Source organism: Vombatus ursinus, unplaced genomic scaffold (genome assembly GCF_900497805.2).
Source record: "Vombatus ursinus unplaced genomic scaffold, bare-nosed wombat genome assembly UNPS02014791.1, whole genome shotgun sequence".
NCBI lineage: Eukaryota > Metazoa > Chordata > Mammalia > Diprotodontia > Vombatidae > Vombatus > Vombatus ursinus.
The window spans coordinates 51492332-51516758 of record NW_020954569.1 but is presented as its reverse complement, the minus strand read 5'-3'; the positions used below and the strand labels follow the sequence as shown (position 1 = coordinate 51516758).

General features: G+C 42.8%; 1 protein-coding gene across 28 annotated transcripts in view; it reads left to right on the top strand.

Moving 5' to 3' along the window:
- CELF4 (CUGBP Elav-like family member 4) overlaps positions 1 to 24427 on the top strand; it is a 566727-nt gene that overhangs the window by 134625 nt on the left and 407675 nt on the right. For all 28 annotated transcript variants that reach the window (XM_027868819.1, XM_027868808.1, XM_027868815.1 and 25 more), the window contains exon 2: positions 10416 to 10498. In XM_027868819.1, coding sequence (XP_027724620.1) covers positions 10416 to 10498 — 83 coding nt within the window. The remainder of the gene's footprint in view (positions 1 to 10415; positions 10499 to 24427) is intronic.

The following is a 24427-nucleotide window of genomic DNA, read 5'->3' as shown; positions in this document are numbered from 1 at the left end:
GTTTTTCCATGCATAATTGAGGGAGGAAGGGTACCACAAGAAGAAGTGTTTCTTAGCTACTCAGTGAACAGTGGATTCTCCCACTTCCCATTTCTATGACTTTTTCGTCCCTTCGGGCTCTACTACCCACTTACCCAAACCCTTCATGAAATTCTAGGCCACCCAGAATCCCCTACTCTAGATCCCATCTAGGCTTGCCCAACTGAGCAATACTCTGTGACCTCTATATTCACCCAACACATGCACTACAACCTCAAATACCTTAGAGTTCTAATCTCAGCAAATTGTACCATTATAATAAACAAATTCATACTGAGGTACACGTGGCTGATAACAGATTAATGGATTGTCCCTCCTCATTATTAGTCTTTTAATAGGGGGCTTCGGTGCTTTATAAGATGGATCATTAGTAGTAGGACTTTAAATAATGGGGCAAGCTAGTAAGGGAGATATTTGGGAGTGACTGAAGCCTTCTCAGAGCCTTCACACGACAGTTATAATATTTCTCCTATCTATCTCCTTCTCTCCATTCATGCAATCACCATGCTAACTCAGGCTCTCATCTCTTGCCACAAAGACCATTGCAATAGCATCCTTGGTCCTTCTGTCTCAAGTCTGACCCTGCTCCAATTCCTCTTCTACACAGCTGCCAGAACAATCCCTAAATTGCAGGTCAAACCACGTCACTCCTCCCCTCCCTTCTTCCAGCAGCTCCCTGTGGCCTTCAGGATCACATACAAGCTCCTCCATTTGGCATTTAAAGCCCTTTACCACATGGCTATAGCTACCTTTCCAAGCCCATCATACATTACTCCTCTTTATATATTGCAGAGTCCAGGCAAAATGGCCTCCTTGCTACTCCTCACTCACAATACTTCATTTCCTATCTCAATGTTTTTGCACATACTATCTCCCATTCTTGGAATGCACTTCTTTCTGACTTCTGCCTCTTAGAATATCTAGTTTCTTTCAACATTCAGCCCAGAAACCACCTTCTACATCAGGGATGGGGAACCTGCAGCTTCGAGGCCACATGTGGCCTTTTGACTGAGTCCAAGTTTTACAGGACAAATCCTTTTAGTAAGGGGATTTGTTCTGTGAAGTTTGGATTCAGTCAAAGGGCAGCACTAGAGGACCTAGAGGGACACATGTGTAGCCTCATGGCTGCAGCTTTCCCACTCCTGTCCTACATGAAGCTTTTCCTGATTCCCAGATCTTCTAGTGCTTCCCCAACAAAATAACTGTATATATGTATATATGTATATATGTATGTATGTATACATACACACATACATACACACACATATATATGTATCTCACCCCTTCCCTACCATCATATGTATATACATTATATACATATATATCTCATCCCTTCCAGCTCTAAACCTATGGACCTACAATTATAGTTATACATAATACACATATATATGAGTATATTCTGCCTCCTATAGAATTCAAACTCCATAAAAGTTCTCTATTCTCTTTTTAATTGTATGCCAGTGCCTAGTGCCCAGCACAATGTTTGACATGAGGCAGGTGATTAATAAATGCTTGTTGGAGTATTGATTGACTGATGTGTGTAAGGCCAGCCCTCAAGGTGTATTGAAAAGGAACAGATTTTGAATTCCAGGTGTCTTACTTACTATAGATATGACTTTGGACAAGTTATTTCCCCACCCTTAGCTTCAGCCTTCTCATCTCTAAAAGGAGATGATCAGGAAAGAATTTTCTTCTAAATCTATAATTTAGAAATCCCTCAGTCATGTATTACAATATAGAGTTAAGTTGACTCTATTACAGTAAGGTTGTTTGGTTTCTCTCTGTCACTCTCTCTTCAGGAGTTTTCTGTGACAGGTCCTTTTGATTCAGTCTTGGTTTTCCCTGTCATCCAAGTTGTGGCCAAAAGGCCCCAGGACCCTTTTAGCCCTTCCAACCCAACTAGGTCTCCTCACACCCACCATGTTATCCCCATCTCCACACCTTTGTTTATTCCATTCTCCTACATAAGAATGCCTTCCCTATTTCCTTCTACCTACCCAAATTCTAGTCATCTCTTGAGGGTCAAGTCAAACCCCACCTCCTCTATGAAGCTTTTCTTGGCTTTCCTTTCTCTGACCTGATATTTCACTTAAAAGTTGAACCACACAATCCAGACTTTGATGATAAAATTTCCTGTATTCTAGCACCTTGCTCCCAGGGTTATTATGAGGATCAAATGAGATAATATTTGTAAAGTGCTTAGCACAGTTCCTGGCACATAATAGGTGCTATATAAATGCAAATTATTATTATTATTATTATCATTACTGTATGATTCTCTGTTTCAGAAAGTGGGCATCTTGTCACATCAACTATATAGTGAGGTTTTTGGGTGTAGAAACACTGTCCTAAAGATAGTCACATGGCAATTGCTCAGATCAGTCTTGTTGATTGAGGGAGAAATCAAGGCCTCATTGGGGGATTCTCCCTTGTCTAAGAATTCCTCTTGCCCTCAGGACCATGACATGATCTTCTGAACTGAGTCTTAAGCTGTGTTTTAATGCTCATTCCAATGCAGAAGGTACCCATTTACTAATCCCAAACGTGCCAGTGGCTTTCTTGTCTGGGGCTAAGTGTTCTCACCTTTAAAATCCACAAAATGGTGTCTGCCCTGTACTCTCTATTCTGAGATACGAAAAATAAAATGAAATTATAGTTCCGAAAATGCTTTGATGAAATTAAAAGGCATTTAAATGCCAGGCACTATTGCTAATGTTTCATTTGTATAATATTAATGTATGTGAATTGTAATATATTATTGAGGGGCAGCATATAATAGGGGAAAGAAGTCTCAACTTCAGAGTCAAGAGACCTGAGTTTTAGGTAAAGCTCTGACATTTACTAGCATTGTAACCATAGTTAAGTCATTTCATAACACTGAGACTTGATCTCCTCTTCTGTATAATACAGGTAATAATACTGACTTTGTGAAGGAGTTATGAAGTACAAACTACCTTATAAACCTTAGAGTGCTAGATAAATATGAGTTATTAATATTTTTATTCACAGAACTAACTTTATACAATAGAAGTATTCCTGAAAATGTGTGCACAAATAAAATATTTGTATTACAAATTATGTTTTAAATGAATAAGGGAAGGTGGCCAAAGCACATAGTGTATAATCAACAAATCTTTATTGACTTTAATTAAATTGAAAGGAAACTCCAATGAACATTTCTGCAAAGTGAACAATGAATTTCTGTAAAACGAATAATCCCTTTCCCTCAATTTACCTCATACTAGAATCCACTTATTCACAGAGCATTGGCATAAAGTGGTGATCAGCATTTATGAAATGTGGATGGCATGATGAAACAGTCAGGACAGCATTAACGGGGCAGATGTGGGGTGGGAGTGTGACTCCTTGGATGTCAGTATCTTCAGTCTGAAAATGAAGTCTGTTAGTTCTCATTCTTTGACTGGTGTATGGGAGCCAGGGTTTAGGGCATAAAGCTAACAATAATAGCTGATATTTCCATAATGCCTTTAAGTCTGCAAAGCCAAACAACCCTCAGAAAGTTTCTCACATTCCAAATGAGAAAACTGAGCCTCAGAGAGGTTTACTGAATTGTCCAGGGGTCACCCATGTGGTAAGGATAGAAGCAGTATTTGAACCCAAATTTTTCCTAACGTCAAGGCTTGCACTCATCCTAACTATCTCTCAATTGCCAAGTCCTGACCATGCTAAGCACACCACAGCATTGAGTGGTATAGTAATCTCTGCCCTGATTCTTACTATAAAATGACCAAGCTGAAGAAGTCACCATGTTAGACAGCTGTGATGATAGCAAGGAGATATGATTGCTCTGTATTCTGAAGCAGAGGTAAAAGAAGCAGGCCTCTGACATCAGTAAGAGGGTAGAGATGGAGCAGGCTGTGTTAAGGAAGGAGGACACCACAATCTATGGAGAGGTTTTGTGGAGCACAGATATAGCTGGGCACCTTCAAGCAACTTAAGGTGGGGTGGAGTGCACATGAGGGCCCCGGGTGCCAAGTTAAAGGTTTATGAGACTTGAGACTGGCTTGAGTCTCAGGCTTTCCTTGGGAAAGAAATCTAAAGAAGATGGGAGACCCTGGGAAAGTCGTTTAACCCCAATTGCTTCCAAAAATAAAAATAGGGGCAGCTAGGTGGCTCAATGAATAATGCACAGGCCCTGGAGTCAGGAGGACCGGAGTTCAAATCTGGCCTCAGACACTGGACACTTACTAGCTGTGTGACCCTGGGCAAGTCACTTAACCCCATTACTTAGCCAAAAAACAAAAACAAAAACAAAAATAAATGAAGAGGATGGACAATAATCCAAGTAAGAGAAATCTATTTCCTAGTCTGTATAGCTAACTTTTGGTAGCAGTAGTGGGATATTGGTTCCAAGTTCCCTGTTTCACTATGGGGTTCTCAATCTTTACTGGGGGCAATAAAAAGAATGAGGGGTGCTGACATGGGAGTTTGAGACTGCCAAAGAGAAACCTTGCTGACATTTCTGTTTTCCTTTGGAAATCTAGAAGGACACAATGGGACTCACCAAGGGTCAGATTCAGAACTCTTAGAAAATGTGGTCTCTACTCCCTTGGCCTTCCCACCTAGGTTGGAATGAGATAGAAAGCATGCAGCCCAGCATGTGTTTGGGGTGTGCAGATAAATGGCTCATAGCCGCTATCCAATCAAATTCCACTCAAAAATAATTCATTATGCACCTACTCCATGCCAGGCACTGTAGTAGATATTGGGGATACCTCCCTCTCCTCCCAAAAATGGAGTGTCTGTCCTCAAGGAGCTTCCATTCTATTTTGAATTTCTGAGTTTGCCAGAACCTGCCTCCTCTAAGCTATTAGCACCTATTATGTCCCTTCCCAAGGTCCCTTGCTCTCAACTGGACAAATGGTTGAGGAAAGGGTAGAGTCTGGGTCTGATATCAGTAAGGGAATGGAAGCATGTGATGTTTCCTTATTGTCCAAACCCCACAGACTAGGATCTGCTCTCCTCCGTAAAGATCTGAGGGGAGTATTTAGGGCCCAGTTTCAGGCTGTCCTCACACACACACACACCCCTCCCTTTCCCTGTGGCACCTTCATTTCCCTAGAGAGCCCTCAGAGACAAAAATAAAGCCTTCAAGACCCAAAGGAAGTGATGCTGTGATGGTGGAATTTCAGGCGCTGTGGCAGGCAGGTGAGGAAGAAGGCTGTGATGTGGTTCTCTGCTCCACACAAGTGCCGCTCTATACCTCGGTCTCCTTAGGGGACAAGCATCTTCAAAGCTGCATTTCAACATTCCCTTGCCTGCCTGCTGGCCTGCCTCTCTCCCCACCCCACCCCCCTCAAAGTAAATCAATTTTAGGTTGAAAAGGAGAAATGGATTCTTTCAATTAGGGAGGGGAAAAAAATTCCTCATGGCTCTAAGCCGGTCTGGCTGTGCTCGCTGAGCACTGTTGGCTCGCTTCTGAGATGCTAACTGAGCGCCTGATAAATGGGAATGATTTGAATATCCTGAAAAGACTCAGCCCAGGGCCAGCTCCTGCATGGGAAGGATAAGGCTGGCCAGCTCTCCAAGCTTTTCTGCCTCTGCTTTCAATGGCAAAGTCAGGGAGACAAGGAGGGTCCTGGAGGGCAGCTCATTCCTCTTCCCTCATGCACTATGTCCTGGCCCTCCCAGGCCACAAGAAAAGAAGCTGTCTTTAGTGGAGGATTGCCCTCTAACTGCTTCTTCACATGGAGTGGTGGCAGGAAAGGATTGTGGGTAGGAGGCAAGGGATGTATATTGTAAGAAGCTTGCTGTAGCTTATTATAAAATTTTTTGGGGGGTGAAACATGTGGAACTTAGGAATTTCTAAGCTCCTTGGTGTAGACATACACCCATATACACACAGGCCCACCCATGTAACCATATGTACCATATCATCCATACACACACATTAACACACATACATATCCATATCCATGCATGCCTATATACACATAGGATTTCATAGGATTTAGAGCTAGGGAGAGCCTTAAAGGTTATCTTATCCAATGCTTTCATTTTACAGTAGAGTAAAGACAATGAGAGAATGCAAGTGACTTGCCCAGGGTTGCACAAGCAGGGAGCAGCCTACCTGCACCCTACTACCTACCAGGTCCTCTGACTGCAAAACCACTGCTCTTTTCGCTATACACAATGGGTCTTATAAACAACCCGCCACTTATATACAGGTGCTCTGAAAGCACACTCACGCACACACACACATATACATACATATATATATATGAACACAAGAGAAATATACACCCCCATGCTTGAACTCACAAGCATACTACCTAGACATACAAATACACATATACATACACCATTGTCCATCTGTCACATACAAATACACAGGTGTAAATGCCCATGCATACACATACAGATCCATACCTACATGCTCATGTACTAGCAAAGTATATATGCTTTCAAACATTTCTTGTCTAGACACACCAACTATTTCACAGGTATACATAGACACATACACCTCCTTTTTCCTCTCTTTCCTGGAAGGCAGGGCCAGCTTAGTCCATAATTGGTGTAGGTGACATTATTACTGTTCAGTCCTTTTCAGTTGTGTCCTACTCTTCTTGACCCCATTTGGGGTTTTCTTGGTAGAGATACAGGAGTGGTTTGCCATTTCCTTCTCCAGCTCATTTTACAAACAAGGAAACTAAGGCAAACAAAGTTAAGTGACTTGCCAGGGTCACACAGCTAGCAAGCATCTGAGGCCAGATTTGAACTCAGAAGATGAGTCTTCCTGACTCCAGGCCCAGCACTATGTGCCCTGTACCACCTAGATGCCTACACAGCATTATGTGGAGTAAGCCTGATAGGCGCCTCCCATCCCAATATATCTCATATGTCCCCTTGTCTTGGCCTCTGAAATAGCACTATCCTAGGGGGTAAACACTGATATTTCCAACCTTCTCTTTAGAAATACGAACCTCACTGTCTTTCAGTCTGCAGCTACTCAGTGTGAGTATACTAAGTAGAAAAGATTGCTATGGGCTTGTGTATTAGAAATAGCTCTGAATTTGGAATCAGAGGACCAGGGTTCAAGTCCCCACTCTGCTACTTAATACCTATGTGACCTTGGACAACTCACTAACCCCTGGACTGACATTGCCTACAAAATGTAGGAGGCTGGACTAGATAATCTCTAAGGAAAATTCCAGTTTTACATCATACAACGCTATAGTGTTGTGAGAGAACCCTTCCTGGAGGAGGCAGATTTTTGATCCTGTGGTAAACAAAGGGAAAGCACGTGAATTTATAAAGCAGACTGAAGGAAGTTCACGTTAGGACCATGTGGGATGGACTTTGCAAAGGCATCTCCAAACTGATCTAAGAAACACAGAACATCAGACTGATGCTGCTTTCTTCCTCCTCCTCCTCTTTCTCTTCTTCGGCTCAGGGGTCTCTCTAGTAATTCAATTTCATTGAACCATTAATTAAATACCCACTTCTTGCCAGGTCCTGTAGTAGGCGAGGGGATTGCAAAGACAAACAACTTCTCCTCTAACACTTTTCCTGAGAACATCTTCAGATTCTTATTTGGCTCTGCCAGCATGCTTTGCACAGAGGCACTTGAAGCTGGAGCCTCAGATGTCAGTGGAACCGACAGCCAGATGACACAATTGAGGGGAAGGGTGGAAAGACACCCCAGGGAGAGGAGGGCGACAGCACAAGGGAAGACGTCAGAGAGGCCTCTGACCACTATTCATTTTCCTCCCCGGGTGTCTCCATCAATAACCGTCTATGGAGTGGATGGGGGAGGGTAGATGCTGCCAGGTATGATCATCAGGGATCGGTGGTGGGGAATGGGAGCAAGGGAGATTCTGCTCCAGGCTGGCCTGGCTCATTTCAGGAGGATAGGGCCACGTGAAAGGGAGAAGGAGGGAAGGGGGGCCTAGGAGGCAGCACACCTATATGAAACAAATGGAAAGTAATTGTGTTCTGTGCCCTCCAACAAACCTCTGTTTTCTCTCCCTTCTCTCCTTGTCTGTCTTTTCCCCCTCTATTTCTTTTGTCTTTTCCTCATTCTCTATTTCCTCCCCCTCTTCCCTATGTTATTCTCCATGCTTCTTTCACTTTCCCCTTCTACTTCTTTCTATCTCTTCCATTGTCCCATCTCTTTGTCTCTACTATCTTCCTCATCTCTTTCATCTCTTGTCCCTGTTTCTCTCTGTCTCTGTTTTTCCTCTCCTCCAACTCTCCTCTCTCTCTCTTCCTTTCTCTCTCTGTTTCTGTCCATCTACCTCTATCTCTCTGTCTTTCTCTTTCTCCCTCCCTTACTCTCTCCCAATCTCTCTCCCACCTTGGGGAAGGGAACAATGAGATTTGATACTGAGAAAAGGTTTAAATTTAATTAAATTTAGCCAGTCTTCTCTGTTTTCCATGAGCTTATCCCTGTCCTAGGAGCTATTGGGGAAACAGAAAAGAAATAGTTCTTGAGGAGTACACAGTTTCTCTGGAGAGACAAGATTCATACACATTAAAGAAGTAGACATAGGACAATGTGTGATCAAGGGCTGGATCATATGCTTCATGTTCTAAGTGCTGTATGAGTTCAGAGAAGGGGAACTCAGAACAAAGGATCATAGGAACATAGATTTAGAGCTGGAAAGTACTTTAGAGATAGTCCAATCCAAAAGCTTCATTTTACAGATAAGGAAACTGAAATCCATAGAGATTAAATAATTTTCACAAAGTCATGTGGGTAGTAAGCAGGTAAGTAGAGCAGGGATTTTAATTCAGATTTCCGACTCCAAATTGGGTGTTCTTTTAATACCAGGTTGCTAGAGAAGACTTTCTCGAGGAGGTGGGCCTTGAAGGATGGTTAGGATTTAGCTAGAATGAGACAATAAGCTTCAAGTGAAGAGAAAACTTAATCAGAGACCTGAATGCTTATGATATGCTCAGGGGAAAGTGAGGCAGTCAGCCCAGCAGGAATACATGGTATAGCTCCCTGAGATGTATTTCTTAAGAGCTCTGACCTCGCTTCTGATATTGAAAATTTTTGCTCACTGGCAGACCTATAAATGTAGGCATTACCATCTAGCCAAATTCAACTTTTCTCCGAATTACCCTAGCCAGGGCCTGGTCTATTTAGCAAATAAGTAGTTAACTACATATACAGGGTTCTAGGAAGATGTTCTTACTTATCCTTCTTTGCTCTGTCACAATGACTAAAATTATACAATTAGAGAGTCAGGGAGCAATTCTTTTGGGTTAAGGCTTTGTCCCCAGTTAAAAGGCAAACACGCCTTGAAAGGGCAACTATTAAGTCACTAACATTTGAGTATAAATGGGATTATCAGATTATTTTGCCCTCCATTAAGAACAGCTTGGAAACTAAATGTCTGGGCAGAAGAGGGAACAAGAAGGGAGGTGGGAGAAAGGTCCTAGAGTTGCGGACCAGAAAGAAGAGACAAAATGTCTAACCACCAAGCAGAGCCTTACTACTGAGCCCTCTCCTCTCTTCCTTGTGGGAAGCAGAGATGGGCATCCATGGAGACATTGTCATTCTATGTCACCACAAGAGGGCGCTGCTGCTCTCACCTCATGGTCAGAGTGAACCCAGTGGTGAAAGAGATCTCTGGACTCAAGAACTGGGCTCAGTGAATCTAGTGTGGATGTCTGCATGTGAAGTCTTGTGTGTGTACATGTAGGCAAGCATGGGTGTATCTGTCAGCACATCTGTGGGTACAAATAGGAGTACACACTCTAGGGGGCTGGGGAGTGGGGGGAGGCTAAGTCCTTTAGGCATAGAGATTGCAGCAGCAGCTTTTACGAAGGAAAGAGAGAGATAAAGGCAGAAAAGTGAGACTTTCAAGAGGAAGAAGAAGTACAAGGAGAGGGGGAAGATGAGAAATGCAGGGAGAGAAAAGTTGGAGAAGAGATTTAAAGAGAATGAAGAGGGATAAAGGACACAGAGAGATGGGAGATGGTGAAGAGAGAGACATGGGGATGAGAAATAGATGAGGAAAGGGACAAGATCTGAGGAAAGAATCAGGAAAACAGAGAAAGAGAAAAGGAGAGAGGTAAGAGAGATGGACAGTGGAGAGAGAGGCTATGAGATAGTGAGAGACATAGGGAAACTTGGAGGAACATAAAGAAATATGATGATAGAGAGAAACTGAAAAGAAAGATGGAGGGAGAGGAGAGAGATTGCAGTGGTGAGATGGGGAAAGAGAATAGTGGTCAGAGAAAGGAGAAAAATAAGGAGAGAAGAGAGATCCATAGAGGAGATGGGGAAGAAAGTTCAGGTCACTGCCTTGAGCTCCCTAGCAGAAAGACCCAGTCTTCATATAGCCTATGTCCAATCCTCTGAGTCAGCTGCCATTACTGACCCTTTCCTCCCTTTCTTTTCCCAGGCTGTGCCTTCCTCACATACTGCGAGCGAGAGTCAGCCCTGAAGGCCCAGAGCGCACTGCACGAACAGAAGACATTGCCCGGGGTGAGTCCAGCCTCTGCATCACCAACTTGGGTTCTCTCCTATTTCCCTTAGGAGCTGGGGAGGGAAAAGGCACAGTGGGTATGCACAGATACCTAAGACTATGGACTCAAGGTAGCATTGCTGACATGTTGGTCCTCTCTCATGGCTGTCAGTGGAAAGTAGACGAAAGGCAAGACCAGAGCTGAGGATGTGACATCCTAATGTACTCAATTCCCCTTCCCTGAGCAAAAGATGGCGGCAGTACTGGGGACATGTCCTCAACTTCTCCCCGAGATATCTGTTCCACAAGATCGATAGACCTGATAGCCTCTTCTAACTTACAGGCTGATGGTACAAACAGGAAGACTTGTGAGATAGGACAGAATGGAGGGGTGAGAGCCGATGAACGTAAAATGAACCAGTGGAGTTTCACCCAGCACTAAGAATAGGTGCTTTTCTATTCAGGAAGACTTGGGATGTGAGGTGGGGAGAGTGGCCTTGGAAGAATAGACATCTCTGCTTACACTTCTGTATGTCCCTCCCACTTTCCATACTCCTGAAGTCCTCTGGGTTGATGATAGCTGTCAGCGAATGTAAGCTGTCACCCTAACCAGATCTGGTAGAGGTGAGGCTTTGCATTGCCCACATATGCAGCCCGCAGCCCCCACCCCCACCACTGCCTGGTGACAGCACTGTTCTAATCAGTCGTCAGCTACAGTAGACTTCATGGAACCATGGGATAACAAGGAGGGCTTGTTTTCTTGTGGCCTTGAAAGAATCACATATATGTTTCTTCCTTCTACTCCTTCTTAGCTCTGACTTCAGAGAAGCGAGAGGCAAGAAAGATAAAGGTATCATCTGTCGATGGGGCCCGAAGTCTAACGGGGGAAGGAAACTCTTAACTCTAACTCTTAGAGCCCAGTGGCTTTTTAATGAAATTGGCCTCTTCAAAGGCCAGCCAAGAAGAGGTTTCCTTGATCCCAGGGCAGACACCAAACATGCTCCGAGCTCCTTTGCAGGGGTGTGAGATCACCTAGGTTTATTTAAGGAGCCAGCCGTTGTCTTTGATAAACTATTGTGCCCTGATCCTGTTTTATAGCTTCTCTGAGTGGGAGAAGGAAATTATTTATGGCCCCCCCTAACTGGGTGTGATATCAACCACTGCTATTATCTGGGCGAGTTCATCATCATAAAATAAGAAGCATTCTTCAGGTCAAGGGTCCAAGTTTTCTCTCCGAGTGCTCAGTGACAGATATAGATATAGATAGATAGATACATATATATATACATATATATATATATATATGGTTCCCTCTGTATTTAAGGATCAATGGATAGATGTGTATGCACATTCACATATATCTAATGTATATATGACATGTACATATGTCTAATACACACCACTGTGAGGCACATATGCACTACATGTATGAGGACATGTGTATGGTTCTATGAATAGCTTAAACACAAAGAGGTGCAAGTGAATATAAACTTGTGTATATAGATAAATACATAAACCTACATTCCCTTGCCCCTGATGACAAACAGTGAAAGGGAGGAGGCAAGAGCACCATTAACAAGGGTGGGAGGGGTTAGGAGGAAGATGCAGCACAGTTAGAAGACCTTTGAATCAAAGATCAGTTGGTTTGGCTTTGGGGGGTATTTTTTTATTTCTGAATTATACAGTGTCTGCCCTCACATTACCACAGCCTTCCTATTTGTTATTGCCAAGCACGGGCTGAGTCATTTTAATAATATGCACATGGATGCAAATGTATGGAAATGATGCGCCACGCAGATTCTGTTCAAAGCCTGGGCTCAGGCATGGTGGCCGTGTATGGTTGTGTGTTTTAGTGGAGTGGCTTCTTGCACATATTTTACAGTAATTACTTTCTGGATGTGCTCTGTGAGGTGACAGAAATATGTTCCACCTCATCCCATGTTATATGTGAAACGTAAAGCCATATTGTGAGATAATCAAAAGACTTCTGAGAAGGTATGTGTTGATTAATAAAGTGTTTATGGTACTTTGTTTTGGGGAAAATTGTGATAGATATTTTACAGCAACCAGAATGGAATTGAAAATATCACATTGTTATGGGAGGCCCTTCATCAGCCTGCGGGAGATTGCTGGAGAGTTTCAAGATTGCTAAAACCAGGGAATCAGACGGGGATAAGAGAGGAAAGGCGAAGAGATGTGAAGAGGGGGAAATTCAGGAAGGTGAAGGAGTGGAGGAGGGGGATTGCCATGAGGAGTCCAGTGGTGAGGAGAGGGGGTGGGGCAAGACTCAGGCCTAAGTGTTGATTGTTCAGGATCCAACATTAACTTGTGGTTGTTTATTTTACATATAATAGAATAGCTGAATGATGGAGTGTATTAGTTCTTTAATAATTTATAGAAATACTTTGATGTTGCAGTAATTACATTAAAGGTCACATATCAAAGGTAATTTGGGTGAGCAGCTGTGATGGTTTCTCAGAAGCAATCAATATCACTGTCCGTGGTGCTGATTTCACCAAGGGGCCTGCCAGATTAAAGAAGGCTTATTACCAGGCAGGAAGGCCCAAGGGAAATCAAGAACACACTGGAGCGACGCACTATCCTCTTTTTCCACCGATAATTAACACTGTTCACCATAATCTGTGCTAATCCTTCATACTGGAAAATCCACTGGCATTTTCCAACATCACAAAGACAAGTTGTGCAAGTTTGGGGAAAAGGAAAGGAAGCAGTGTCTGTATGTGTCTGTTTGTAGGTGGGGGCAGATGAGAAAGGACAGAGGCTGGGGCTGGGGGAAAATCTGAGTTGATAGATGTTATTCAAGGCATTAGGGTAAGGAATAGATAGGAAAAACGTTGTGGTTGCAGTTTGCCGTTCCTAGAGAATGCTGCCCCCACAGACTTACCCAGGTGCAAGCAAAAAAAAAAATTAATAAACAAAAATGATGCTTTAAAGTAGTCATTCTGATTACAGATGGTGGAACTGTTATTATTATTATTGTTAGTCTAGCCCCCTCCTATGAGGCTCAGGTTAAGGGATGATGCTAGGCTATGCCAGATAAGGGGCCTGATTGCCAGATAATCGGTGTTCCTGCCAGCTGAGTCGAGGGTTACGTTGGCTGTCATGGTTGGGGGTGGTGGGATAGACCACTTATTTGAGACAACCACCCCTGAATGCCCCAGCCAGACCCTTTTTTATAAGACTCAGGGGAACAAATATGAAAATAAGAACCTGGAAAACTGGTAACCTCAGGGATTTAGGTTTTTTTCCAGACTTCAAAATCCATTAAAATCAATCCATTAAAATCAGCCTTACACTTCCCTACTGAGGGGAGGGAGGGGGAGAAAGGGGGGAGGAAAAGAGAAGGGGGAAAGGATAGTATTAACAGCAGATTCTGTTTCTCAGCAAGTTACTGAATTGGCATCTCGCCTCTAATAGGAACAAAATCTGTTGCATTTCTACCACACACACTCACACCACCAAAGAAATAAAACATGTAGCACTGTGTCCCACCCACCCTCAGTTAGATACAGAGAAAGGAAGGTGGTATTTTTCTCTGGGAGATTTAAAATACTGAAGGAAAACATGTACAGGGCTGTTCTTGAAAATAGGGGCAGGTGCAGATATTACAGGCCCATCAGTGGGAACAACCCTTACCAAAAGCTGCATGCCAGCTGAGAGAGTCATTTCAGTGCCAGGGTCACAAATGTATTATGATTTCAGAGCCAGAAATGATTTGGGAAGAATGGGATTACCAAACCATGAAGCTTCATCAGAGCCTTTCCTTTGAACACAACCTTCTGCCCACATCCATGCAGGGTTACTCTACTTTGTCTCCTCTCCCTCTGCCCCTCCCTACACTGCCATCCTCTTCTATTTCCAAAGTTATTGTCACCTCACATATCGGTTCACAGTTCAGTCTGGGGCAAGTTTTCAGTCAGTCAAGAAATCAACAAATATTTTTCAAATGCTTATTACGTGCAAAGTGTTTTGGAAGTTACAAAGAAGACTGTTATTCAGGTCCTGTCCTCAGGAATCTGCAATTTATTTGGGAAGGCATAAGAAGCATGAACAGATGACTAACAGTACAAGGCAGTACATTCTAAGTACCAAATGAATGGCAGAAATGTAGCAGGCAAAGACAATAGAGGAGTAAGTCATGAAAACCTGGGTCTGAAGCTTGCCATTCATACTTATTATGTGACCACTGGCAAATCATTTGGCTATTCTGAATGTAAGTTTCCTCAGTCATAAAATTAAGGTTTTTACACCTGTAGTATTTACCTCACAAGGCAATTGTGATGCTTTTATGAGATAATCAATGTAAAAGGCTTTTGCAAACCTTCAAAGCATTATAAAAATATCTATTATTATTACATTATTGTTACACATAATAGGTGCCACAGGAAAGAAAAAGAGGTAGGGTCCAGCTACATTAGTTGAAAAGGCAACACAAAAGAGGATGAACTTTAACTGAGCCTTAAGAGAACAATATTCCTTAAGGGAACAATATTACAGCACAAGGAATATGATCAAAAATAAGGAGGGGACTGCTATGTAGGGGATGGATTGGGTTTGTTTTGCTTTGCTCAAGTTTGTAACAGGGTCTACTGGATGGGTGTTATTACTTTTCCACATTTAGAGGTCTTCAGGCAGAAAGACACTACTGTCCAAGGTACTATGGGTAGCATTCCTATTTTGGAAGTACGTACTATTAAATGATAATAACAACAATAATAATAACTACTCACATTTCTATATCATGTTAAGGTTTATGTGGCATTTTATTCACAGCTACCCTATGAGAACGGATGTGTAATTATGATCCTCATTTTTAGATGAGAAAACTGAGGCTAACATAAATTAAGTGATTTACCCATTGTCATACAAGTGGCAGAGTTCTAGGGTTCAAATGCAGGTCTCCTTATTACAAACTCAGAGCTTTCTCCACTACTTCATTCTGCCTCCATTCTGTCACCCTGTCCCTTTCCAGCTCGAGGATTCTCCTGGTATCCTAAGGTAGCTTGAGTGAAGTTTTGAGGGTTAGGGGATCAACTGGGAACATCAAGTTGCAAAGGTCATTTGGGGATAACTTGTGGAAGGCCTTGAATTCCAAGTTAGGTCAGCTTAGAAGAAATCTATTAATTAAAATAGCCCCACTACATGCTTCTCCTGTCTTTTGGATTGTGAAAGAAATCATCCTCCCAGGAGAACATGTCTGTTTCCAAATTAAAAACTGAGGACCCCAAAGGAGCAGACCAGATGTGAGGAAAGAGCAGATGCTTGCAGCCTGGGCCCCCAGTGTGAGCCTGGCAATGGGATGGAGTGAGCAGCCAAAGCTCTGGGCAGCCAATCACTCTGCAAGGAAAAGGCAGCCTTCCTCAGTCTTCCTCTCCTTCTGCCCAGGAGATCAAAGGTTTTGGAGTGTCTCTGGGGAAGGGGAAAAGAGGAGTGGTGTTCCACTTAGCAAAGGCCTCCTACAGTTTGATATTGCAGCCTGGCAGCTCATTGGGCTCCGGGGGAGAGGGAGCTTCTATCTGCTTGGTAAACATTAAAGTTCCGATTCACTAGTTAAAGATTGGCTTTTGTGTCCTCACTCTGGCAACCTCTGGAATACAAAGCAAACTAACACTCCCTCTCTGTCTTCCTCAACCCCCTCATGTCAGTAGTGACTGACATGGACCATCCCTGACACTCATCCCCCCTGAATCAGGTCCTTTGTGACTTTAAAAGGGTCATTTCCATGGAAATGCCATGTGGTCTTCTCTGAACTTGGGGGGGAGGGGGAGAGAGAGTGCACAGAAGTTAACATGGTCAAAATACACAATCATATTTTTGGAAAAAAACACTTTCTCTTCCTCTCTCCCTCCTTCCCTTTCTCTCTCTTTCCCTGCTCCCCTTCTACACTTTCTCCTGTCTATTTCTTTCTCTCTGCTTTCCTCATTGTACTCCTCTCCTTTTCCTTCCCTCTCTTCTCTTTTTCTCCTCTTCTCACCTCCTCTCTTTCCCTCTATTCTCTCTTTTATTCTCTCCTCTTCTCTTTTCCCATTCCTTTTCTCTCTCCTTTTTCTTTTTCTCACTCCAGAATTTCTTCTTTCCTGTCATCTCTTCCATTTGCATCCCTTCCCTTTCTTCTTTTTTTTTCTCCCTCTCTTTATGCTCCCCACTCCTGCCTTTACCTTGACACCCAAAGGACACTCCAAGCTCTTCATGGGCTTTATGTGTTATTCAATGACAACTTCTCTCTCTCTGACAGTCCTGCCATTGGAGGATCAATCTAATTTTATGTACAACTGTAAAGATGAATGATAAGTAGAAAGGATCCAGGCAAGTACAAGATGAATAAATTATAAAGGGCAAATGATGACAAGACGGGGGTCCCTGGAGACAGTGATATGATAACAGAAACTAAAGACGAATTTATGATGGATGTAGTTAGCGTGTACTGAGGCTGTTAATTCTTCAGGGTAGTTTTACAGCTACTTGTGATTGGAGCAATCAAAGTATTTCATTTTAAAGAGAAACAGTGAATTTCCACTCATCTGCTCTGCACATCTATATGGATGGCTTTGTTGTTATGCATTGCCCAGGCCCCTCAGCATCTCTGTCTTTCTTCCCACCCTCTACAGCCCTGTTACCTGCTTCTCACTTTCAAACTCTGGGGCACTGAGTAGGCAGTGAGGAAGCAAACTATAAAATGGCACAAGTTGCCAACAGTACCCCTTTCCCATAAGTTTCAGTTTCTTGACTCTGCTGCCTCTTCCATTTTGGGGCCAGAGGATGTGCTTGGTTATGACTGAAAGTTGATTGTTCTGTTCACTAATTTAGAGTCAGAAGGGTGAAAGAAATCATCTAGTCCTATCTTCTTCTTTTACAGATGAAGAAACTGAGGCAAAGAGAGGGTTAATGGCTTGTCCAGGGTCATGTAGGTAGTAAGTGACAGAGCTAGTAGCTGAACCCAAGTCTTTTGGGTTCTCATCACTCTGAGCCTGTGAATCATGAGCAATGCCTCCATCAATATATCTTCCTCATCCCTTTATTTTTTCTTTTTCATTTAGGAAATAACAACAACAATTATCAACTATAGTGTTTTGTGGTTTTTAATGCACTTTACAATTATTATTTCATTTTATCCTTACAGTGACACTGGAAGGTAGGTGTTGTTATCATCTTTATTTTTACAAACTGAGGCAAACAGAGGTTAAATGACTTGCCCAGGCTCACACAGCTAGTAAATATCTGAGGCTGGATTTAAATTCAGGACTGCCTAACTCCAAGCCCAGCATTCTATCCACTGCACCACCTAGCTTCCCCCACCAAACCTTTCAGTTCTTTACCTCTTGAAATTCTATCCACCAGCCATGCTGGAGCTAAGAGTCTATGGATGTGGGAAAAGGAGAAAAAAAGGTGGAGCAGTTGAGTAAGATCACATTGTAGTGTGTGTTGTCATTAATGGAGGAAAATATATCATCAAGTCTACCCCTAAAACAATGCTAATCCAATCCTCCCTCATGTGAGAGAAGAAGAAACGTATTCATTCAGTCCCTTCAAATCAAACATTAGGGCATTAGTGCATTAGTGCCCTAATGTTTGATTTGAAGGGACTGAATGTAAATACGTTCCTTTGTTCTGTCAGAGCCGTCAGTCAGCAAGTATTCACAAATGCCTACCATGCTCAGCACTAGGGTAGGGGCTTCAAAAGGTCTTCACTCAGGGAGCTCACAGTCTAGTTTACCCACCCACATGAAACAGAAAACAACACAGTACAGCATACAACCAAGGGTGAGAAGGTACAGTTCATACTCTGAGTTATGGAGAAGGAGGGGAGAAGTGTAGGTGGAAGTGGTCAGAGAAGGCCTCATGATGAAGGTGGTGGATTCAGCTCAGCTCTAAAGGTTGGAAAGGAGTCCAAGGGCAGAGTTGGGAGAGGCAGTAGAAGGAATGATATTCCATGCTTGGGGAATCTTATAAGCAAAAGTTCAGAGGCTACGAATGAATGAGTGTGGCATGGGCCGAGAACAATGAAAGAGCGAGGTTTACTGGTACCTATTGGAGAATAGCTGGAAAAAATTTAGAAAGGTAGATTGAGGGCAGATTCCAGATTCCAGGTCACAAGACTGATCTCTGTTCAGCCAGTGTATTGGTCTAAGGCTTTAATCAATTCCACTGCCCTCCTGAAGCCTCAGATTATCCTTCCATAAAATGAGATCTCATTATACTCACTGTGTGCCTCAATAATGGCATAGAATGGGTTCTGCTGATAATTCCCAACTTTCCCATCTGTGGAACAATAGAGTGTTAAAGTAGACTTGCTTCAGTCCCCACTCCGGAGCTGACTTTCTCTGTGTCCCTAGGGGTATCATTGTCCCTCTCTAAACCTCAACTTCCTTTCAGGATAATTGTGATAATATTGCATGAAAAGTAGTATAAAAGACATCATCAAGGATAAGTGTGACTGGGAAAGGAAAAGTCAGGCAGCTGTGCAGGGAGAATGAATGAGAACAGATAGATGGCCTGAGTGAGGCACCAGTAACCTGGATATGTTCCTCTTTGGAGCATTTATGGAAAGATATAAATAAGTATGGTGGAGGAGTAGAGTAGAGACTTGCACCAGTGGAAGAGTGCGATCCCTGCTCTGTTCTCTCCTACCCTGCCTACCTCACAGAGTTTTGGTGAGGTCTCTATGGCCTCAGTTTCACTGTTGGTAGAATGCTAGGGGCTGAATAAACACTCTCTTAGGTGGTTTCCTTCTCTTCGTCTTTCTGTGTCAGCAAAAACTTTGCAGATTGTAAAACACTAAATTAATATAAGGGATCTGGAGCAGGGATATTGCAAACAATTGGTGATGATAGGAAACTGTGTTTTTCTTTTTTCCTTTTAATTTTTTGTCTTTTGTTTCTAACTAATTGTATTTCAAGAAGAAAGGCCTGAGGGTGCACAAATGTAAAGTCTTCTCTTTCTCTTTAGACTTCTCTAAGGACCCAAGGCCCACAAATCAGTTCATTCTCTTGGGAGGGGTATTCCCTGCTTTTGGCCACTAAGGGGCTCCAGGGAGAACCTGGAGACATCTGTGGTTATACCTCCCCCTAGTGGTCAATAAAAGGGAATGCAACTTTCCTTCACAAGTATTTACTGGGGCAGCTAGGGAGCACAGTGGATTGCCAGGCCTCAAGTCAGGAAGACTCATCTTCCTGAGTTCAAATCTGGCCTCAGACACTTCCTAGCTGTGTGACCCTGGGCATGTCACTTAACCCTGTTTGCCTCAGTTTCCTAATCTGTGAAATGAGCTGGAGAAGGAAATGGCAAACCACTTCAGTATCTTTGCCAAGAAAACTCCAAATGAGGTCACGAAGAGTTGGACACAACTAAACAACAAAAACACCTGTGCTGGCAGGGTTTCTGTCCTCAAGGCCAAAGCCTAAATCTATGAGGAATGAACAAACTAAACCACAGGTCACTAATTACCAATGTGGCCGTGGGCAAATATTTTCCCTCTCTGGGCCTCAGTCTTTTTTTTTTTTTTTTCATCTGTAAAATGAGGGGTTTGGACTAAATTATGTCTGACGTTCCTCCCAACTTTAATATTCTCTGATTCCCAGAAATATTATTCAGGTAATTAAAGAAAATTACAAGAGAGTATAAAGTGTCTGTCTATAAATAACACCAAAGTTCAAAGGAAAAAAGATCTGAATACCAATGTGCTGCATAGCAGTAAAGGAAGGCTTCATGGAGGAAGCAGGATTCAGCTTTTCACAAGATTGAATATGGACAGGTAGAGAGAAAGACGGTAGGGCATTGTAGATTGGGGGTATCAAAAACAAAGATTCAGAGATAGAAATAAGAATGGGATGTTTGAGGAACAGTGAAAAAAAATGGTCTAACTTGGGCAGAGGGTATACACTGAGGAGCGAGCAGCAGAAAGTCAAGTTTGACGTGATGAGATTTTGGAAAGCCTTGAATGCCAGGCTAACCAGTCTGGCTTTAATTTTACAGAGCACAAAGCCAGTGGTGGCTTTTCAGCAAGGAAGTGAAATGACAGCAACTCTCCTAGCCATATTTCCTCCCCTTCTCAGGATGGAATGTAGCTAACACAACATGCCCATGACCTAGGCACATAGTAGGCTCTCATTGGCTTTATGGATTCTTAGGCAGAGGGGCTCATTTGAGTAATGTATATAGTGAGATGATCCCTGCCCGTGGAGAGCATTTGGGCTCAACCAGGCATCCCTGTTGAGGACAGCAGGACAAGTATCAAACAGGCAGATACAAGCCTGAAGAAGCGAGCAAAACCACTTAAAAGACCCAAGACAATGTCCGTCCATGAGAACACAGGATCAGAGGATCCTGCATCCTGACCTGGAAGGGACCTTCAAGGCCATCTATTCCAACCCCCACATTTCACAGATGGGGAAACTGAAGCTCGGAGAGATCAAGTGATTTGCCCAAGGTCACACTGATAGCGAGTGATGGACAGATTAAACAAAAATCCCCGTGACTCCAAATTCAGCCCTTCTTCTACTATACTAGAATTCTCTGATTTGCCACTTAGAGACATAAATGACTTTGGCCAAGTCACATCACCCTCTCTGAGCCTCAGCTTCCTCATCTGTAGAATGGGGGGGATGGACTAGATCCTTGATGTCAAACTCCAATAGAAACAAGAGCCATTGAACCATTTGTACAGATCCCTGAGGATGGCGTATTGACGCATTAACATTCTCTATATTCTATGATATTTTGTTTATTTGTTAAATATTTTCCAATTGCATTTTAATCTGGTTTGGGATATACCCCAAAGGGCTGTGTACTTGACACATCTAGGCCAGATGATCCTTAAGGTTCCTTGACACGTCAGCATTCTATGATTCTAAAAAGAAATGAAATGCTCCAAGATTGTTAGCAGGTAGCTATTGGTGATGGTATTAGTTGTTTGTTGTTATTATTGTTGTTATTGTGGCTTCTGCTTTAGGAGTGTGTGTGTGTGTGTGTGTGTGTGCACGTATGTATGTGCGTGCATGCGTGTGTTTAAAAGGATGAAGGCAAAGGAAGAAAAAGAAACAATTTCAGTCAAAAGAAAGCCAAATGGAATGAGTCCCAGACAGCTTGAAAAAACAGGGCTGTTTTCAAGAAGACAGAGGTCCCTGCCCCAGATGCACAACTTGGGTTTGATGGGATTCTAATTTGATTACCAGAGTCTCTGTAGAGTTTGCAAGCTTGCAACTGGCCTCAGTCCTGGCAGTAACTCTCCTGAGGGTTAGAGAGCAGTGGTGGTAGAGAGGGAGACAAGAATTACCATTGCATGATCCCTGGCACCCACACTGAACAGAGAGTAGAGGTCAGGTAGGGGCTTGTTAACACCTCTACTTTAGGAGATGGGAGTCTGGGAATGGAGCCCAGTTCTGGGACGGAAAAAAGGGGGAACACAACAAGTTTAACCAACGGGTATTAAGTACCTGCAGTGTACTGAGCACTCAGCTAGTAGGCCCTGAGGGGAAAACAAAGTCAAGACAAAGCATGGCAAGATTCTAAGCCTCATGGAGCTTAGGATTGGGTGCTCAGATAGACATTGGCTTCTCTGACCATCAAAATCTAAACTGGACTCATCCTTCAAGGTTCATTTCAACTACTTCCTCCTTCCCTGACATGCTGTTGGAGAGAGAGAGAGGGAGAGGGAGAGAGAGAGAGAGATAATAAAGATACAAAGAGATAGCAATAGAGAGATTTTTATATTTATATCTATGTAACACATGTACATGTCTATATAGACATGTATATGTCAACATACACGTGTGTATGTGTGAGCATCATCATGGTCACGCAGCTAGTATATGTATATAAGATCATGGGGTCATAGATTTAAAGCTAGAAAGGACTTTAGAAGACATCTAGTTCATCCCCTTCATTTCACAGATGAGGAAACTGAGGCACTTAATAAATGCTTGTTGAATTGAATTTAATTGAACTCTTTAAACTGGCCATAAACTGAGTGATACAAGCCTAATGGCATTAGTGACCCATGCCTTCTCAAGACGGGCATCTACTTTCAGATGGAATCCTGGCAACCCATAGTCTCTTCCTTTAGGTACCAGTCCTATTTTCTTTCCCAGCTGCCCCTGCACAGAGCTGAACCCCCTCTTACTTCAGGGAAGAACCATGGAGCTATGACTCTGCTACATTTGCCTACTCCACCCAGATGAGTGAGTCATCAATGCATCAAGGAATTCATCAGGGAAATCCAAGGAACTATACTCTGACTTTGCTTGATCTACATTCACACACTGCCCCCCAAAGCATTGAAGAGAATCTGCATGGTGTAATGGCATGAGTAAAAGATCTGGGTTGGGATCCCCTTTCTGGTACTAGCCAGAGGACCACAGAAAAGTCACTTGGTTTCTCTTTCCTCGTTTGTAAAATGGGGATGATAATTACAGCAGCTACTTCATAGGATTGCTGTGAAGAAATTGTCCTGTAAACTTTAAAGCCATATATGACTATGAATCATTACAAAAGGGACTGGCTTAAACCAGTCTATAAGATCCTATTCAGACCTAAAGTCCTATGATTATTGTTATTTGAAACTTTGCTGTGAGGGATAGACAGCCGAATCTCCTTTCCAAAAATAAGATAGTTTTTTCACCTGGCAGGGTTGGTTTAGCTGTGGCCCTACAGAGATGGCAGAGAAGGTGGAGATGAATAAAATGACCTGGGCCTGCCAGGCCTTTCATGCTGTTTCTGCATAGAACAGGGGTTGTTAACCTGAGATCCACAGACACAGATTTCCAAGGGTGTATGAAGTTGGATGGGAAAAAATAGATGTGCTATCTTTTTTTTTTCTACTAACCTCTAACTGAAATTTAGCCTTTCTATGAATATAGGCAACAAACGTTATTCTGTGAGGGGACCCATAGGTTTCACTAGACTGCTGAAAGAGTCCATGACACACCCAAAAAGTCCCTGGCAAATGTAATGGAATAAAGATAAATCTTTCACTCCCTTGCCTTTCCCTACATTTCCCTAGCTAAGGGAAAACAATAGGTTGGTGTTATTCAGCCCAGTTCACAAATGAGGAACCTACCATTCAGAGAGGTTAAGTACTTTGCACAGGGTCACACTGCCAGTTAGTAGAAGGTCCAGGATGAGTACCTAAGTTTTCCGTCTTCTAATACAGCATTCTTTCCTGTACTCTCACACTACCCCTCTCAGGACACCCTAAGATTCCTCAAAAGTATGGACTGGGCTTTTGACCCCTCTTGAATTCCCCACAGCACCTATCTCAGTGCTAAGAACATAATATGCATTCAATAAATACTTGATGGATTGATTAAGGTAAGCCATGGCCTGGCTTTCCATGAGGAAAGGCTCTGGTGGCAGATTACTCCTGCCTCCTGCCCACATGGGCCGGGGTAAGCCAATGTGTACCATCTTCCTCTCTCTTTATTAAACTATTTATCTGGGGGAACTTAATATTTTCTTTTAGGATAAACTGGAGATAATACGATGTGCTTGTTTTAATTTGCGAGGTTAACTGATCTAATTATCTGTGTGTGTTTATTTAAATCCTTTTGCACAGGGCCGGCTGCAGGTGTCTGCTTTGAATTCTGCCAACAGGAAATCTCTTAAAATGAGCTGATCTATCTCAGCAGGTCTTCTGGTATAAGGGATTTTCTAATAATGCATGAATTTATTAACAGCCAAAGATAAATAGAGGATTTATTTACATTAAACAAATTCATAAGAAACTATCTTTCTGCAGGCACACAGTGCCCCCCCCCAAATTCTGCATAGTTAGCTATCTTATATAACTGAAATTAAGGGACAACTTTGAGATAGCAATGATGACTCAAATTTCAAACAGCTTCTGAGCACCACCACTACAAGATGGGGGAGACCTGAATTGGGAACACATTCCTTGAAAAAGATCTGGAGTTTTTAGTTGACCCCAAGCCCAG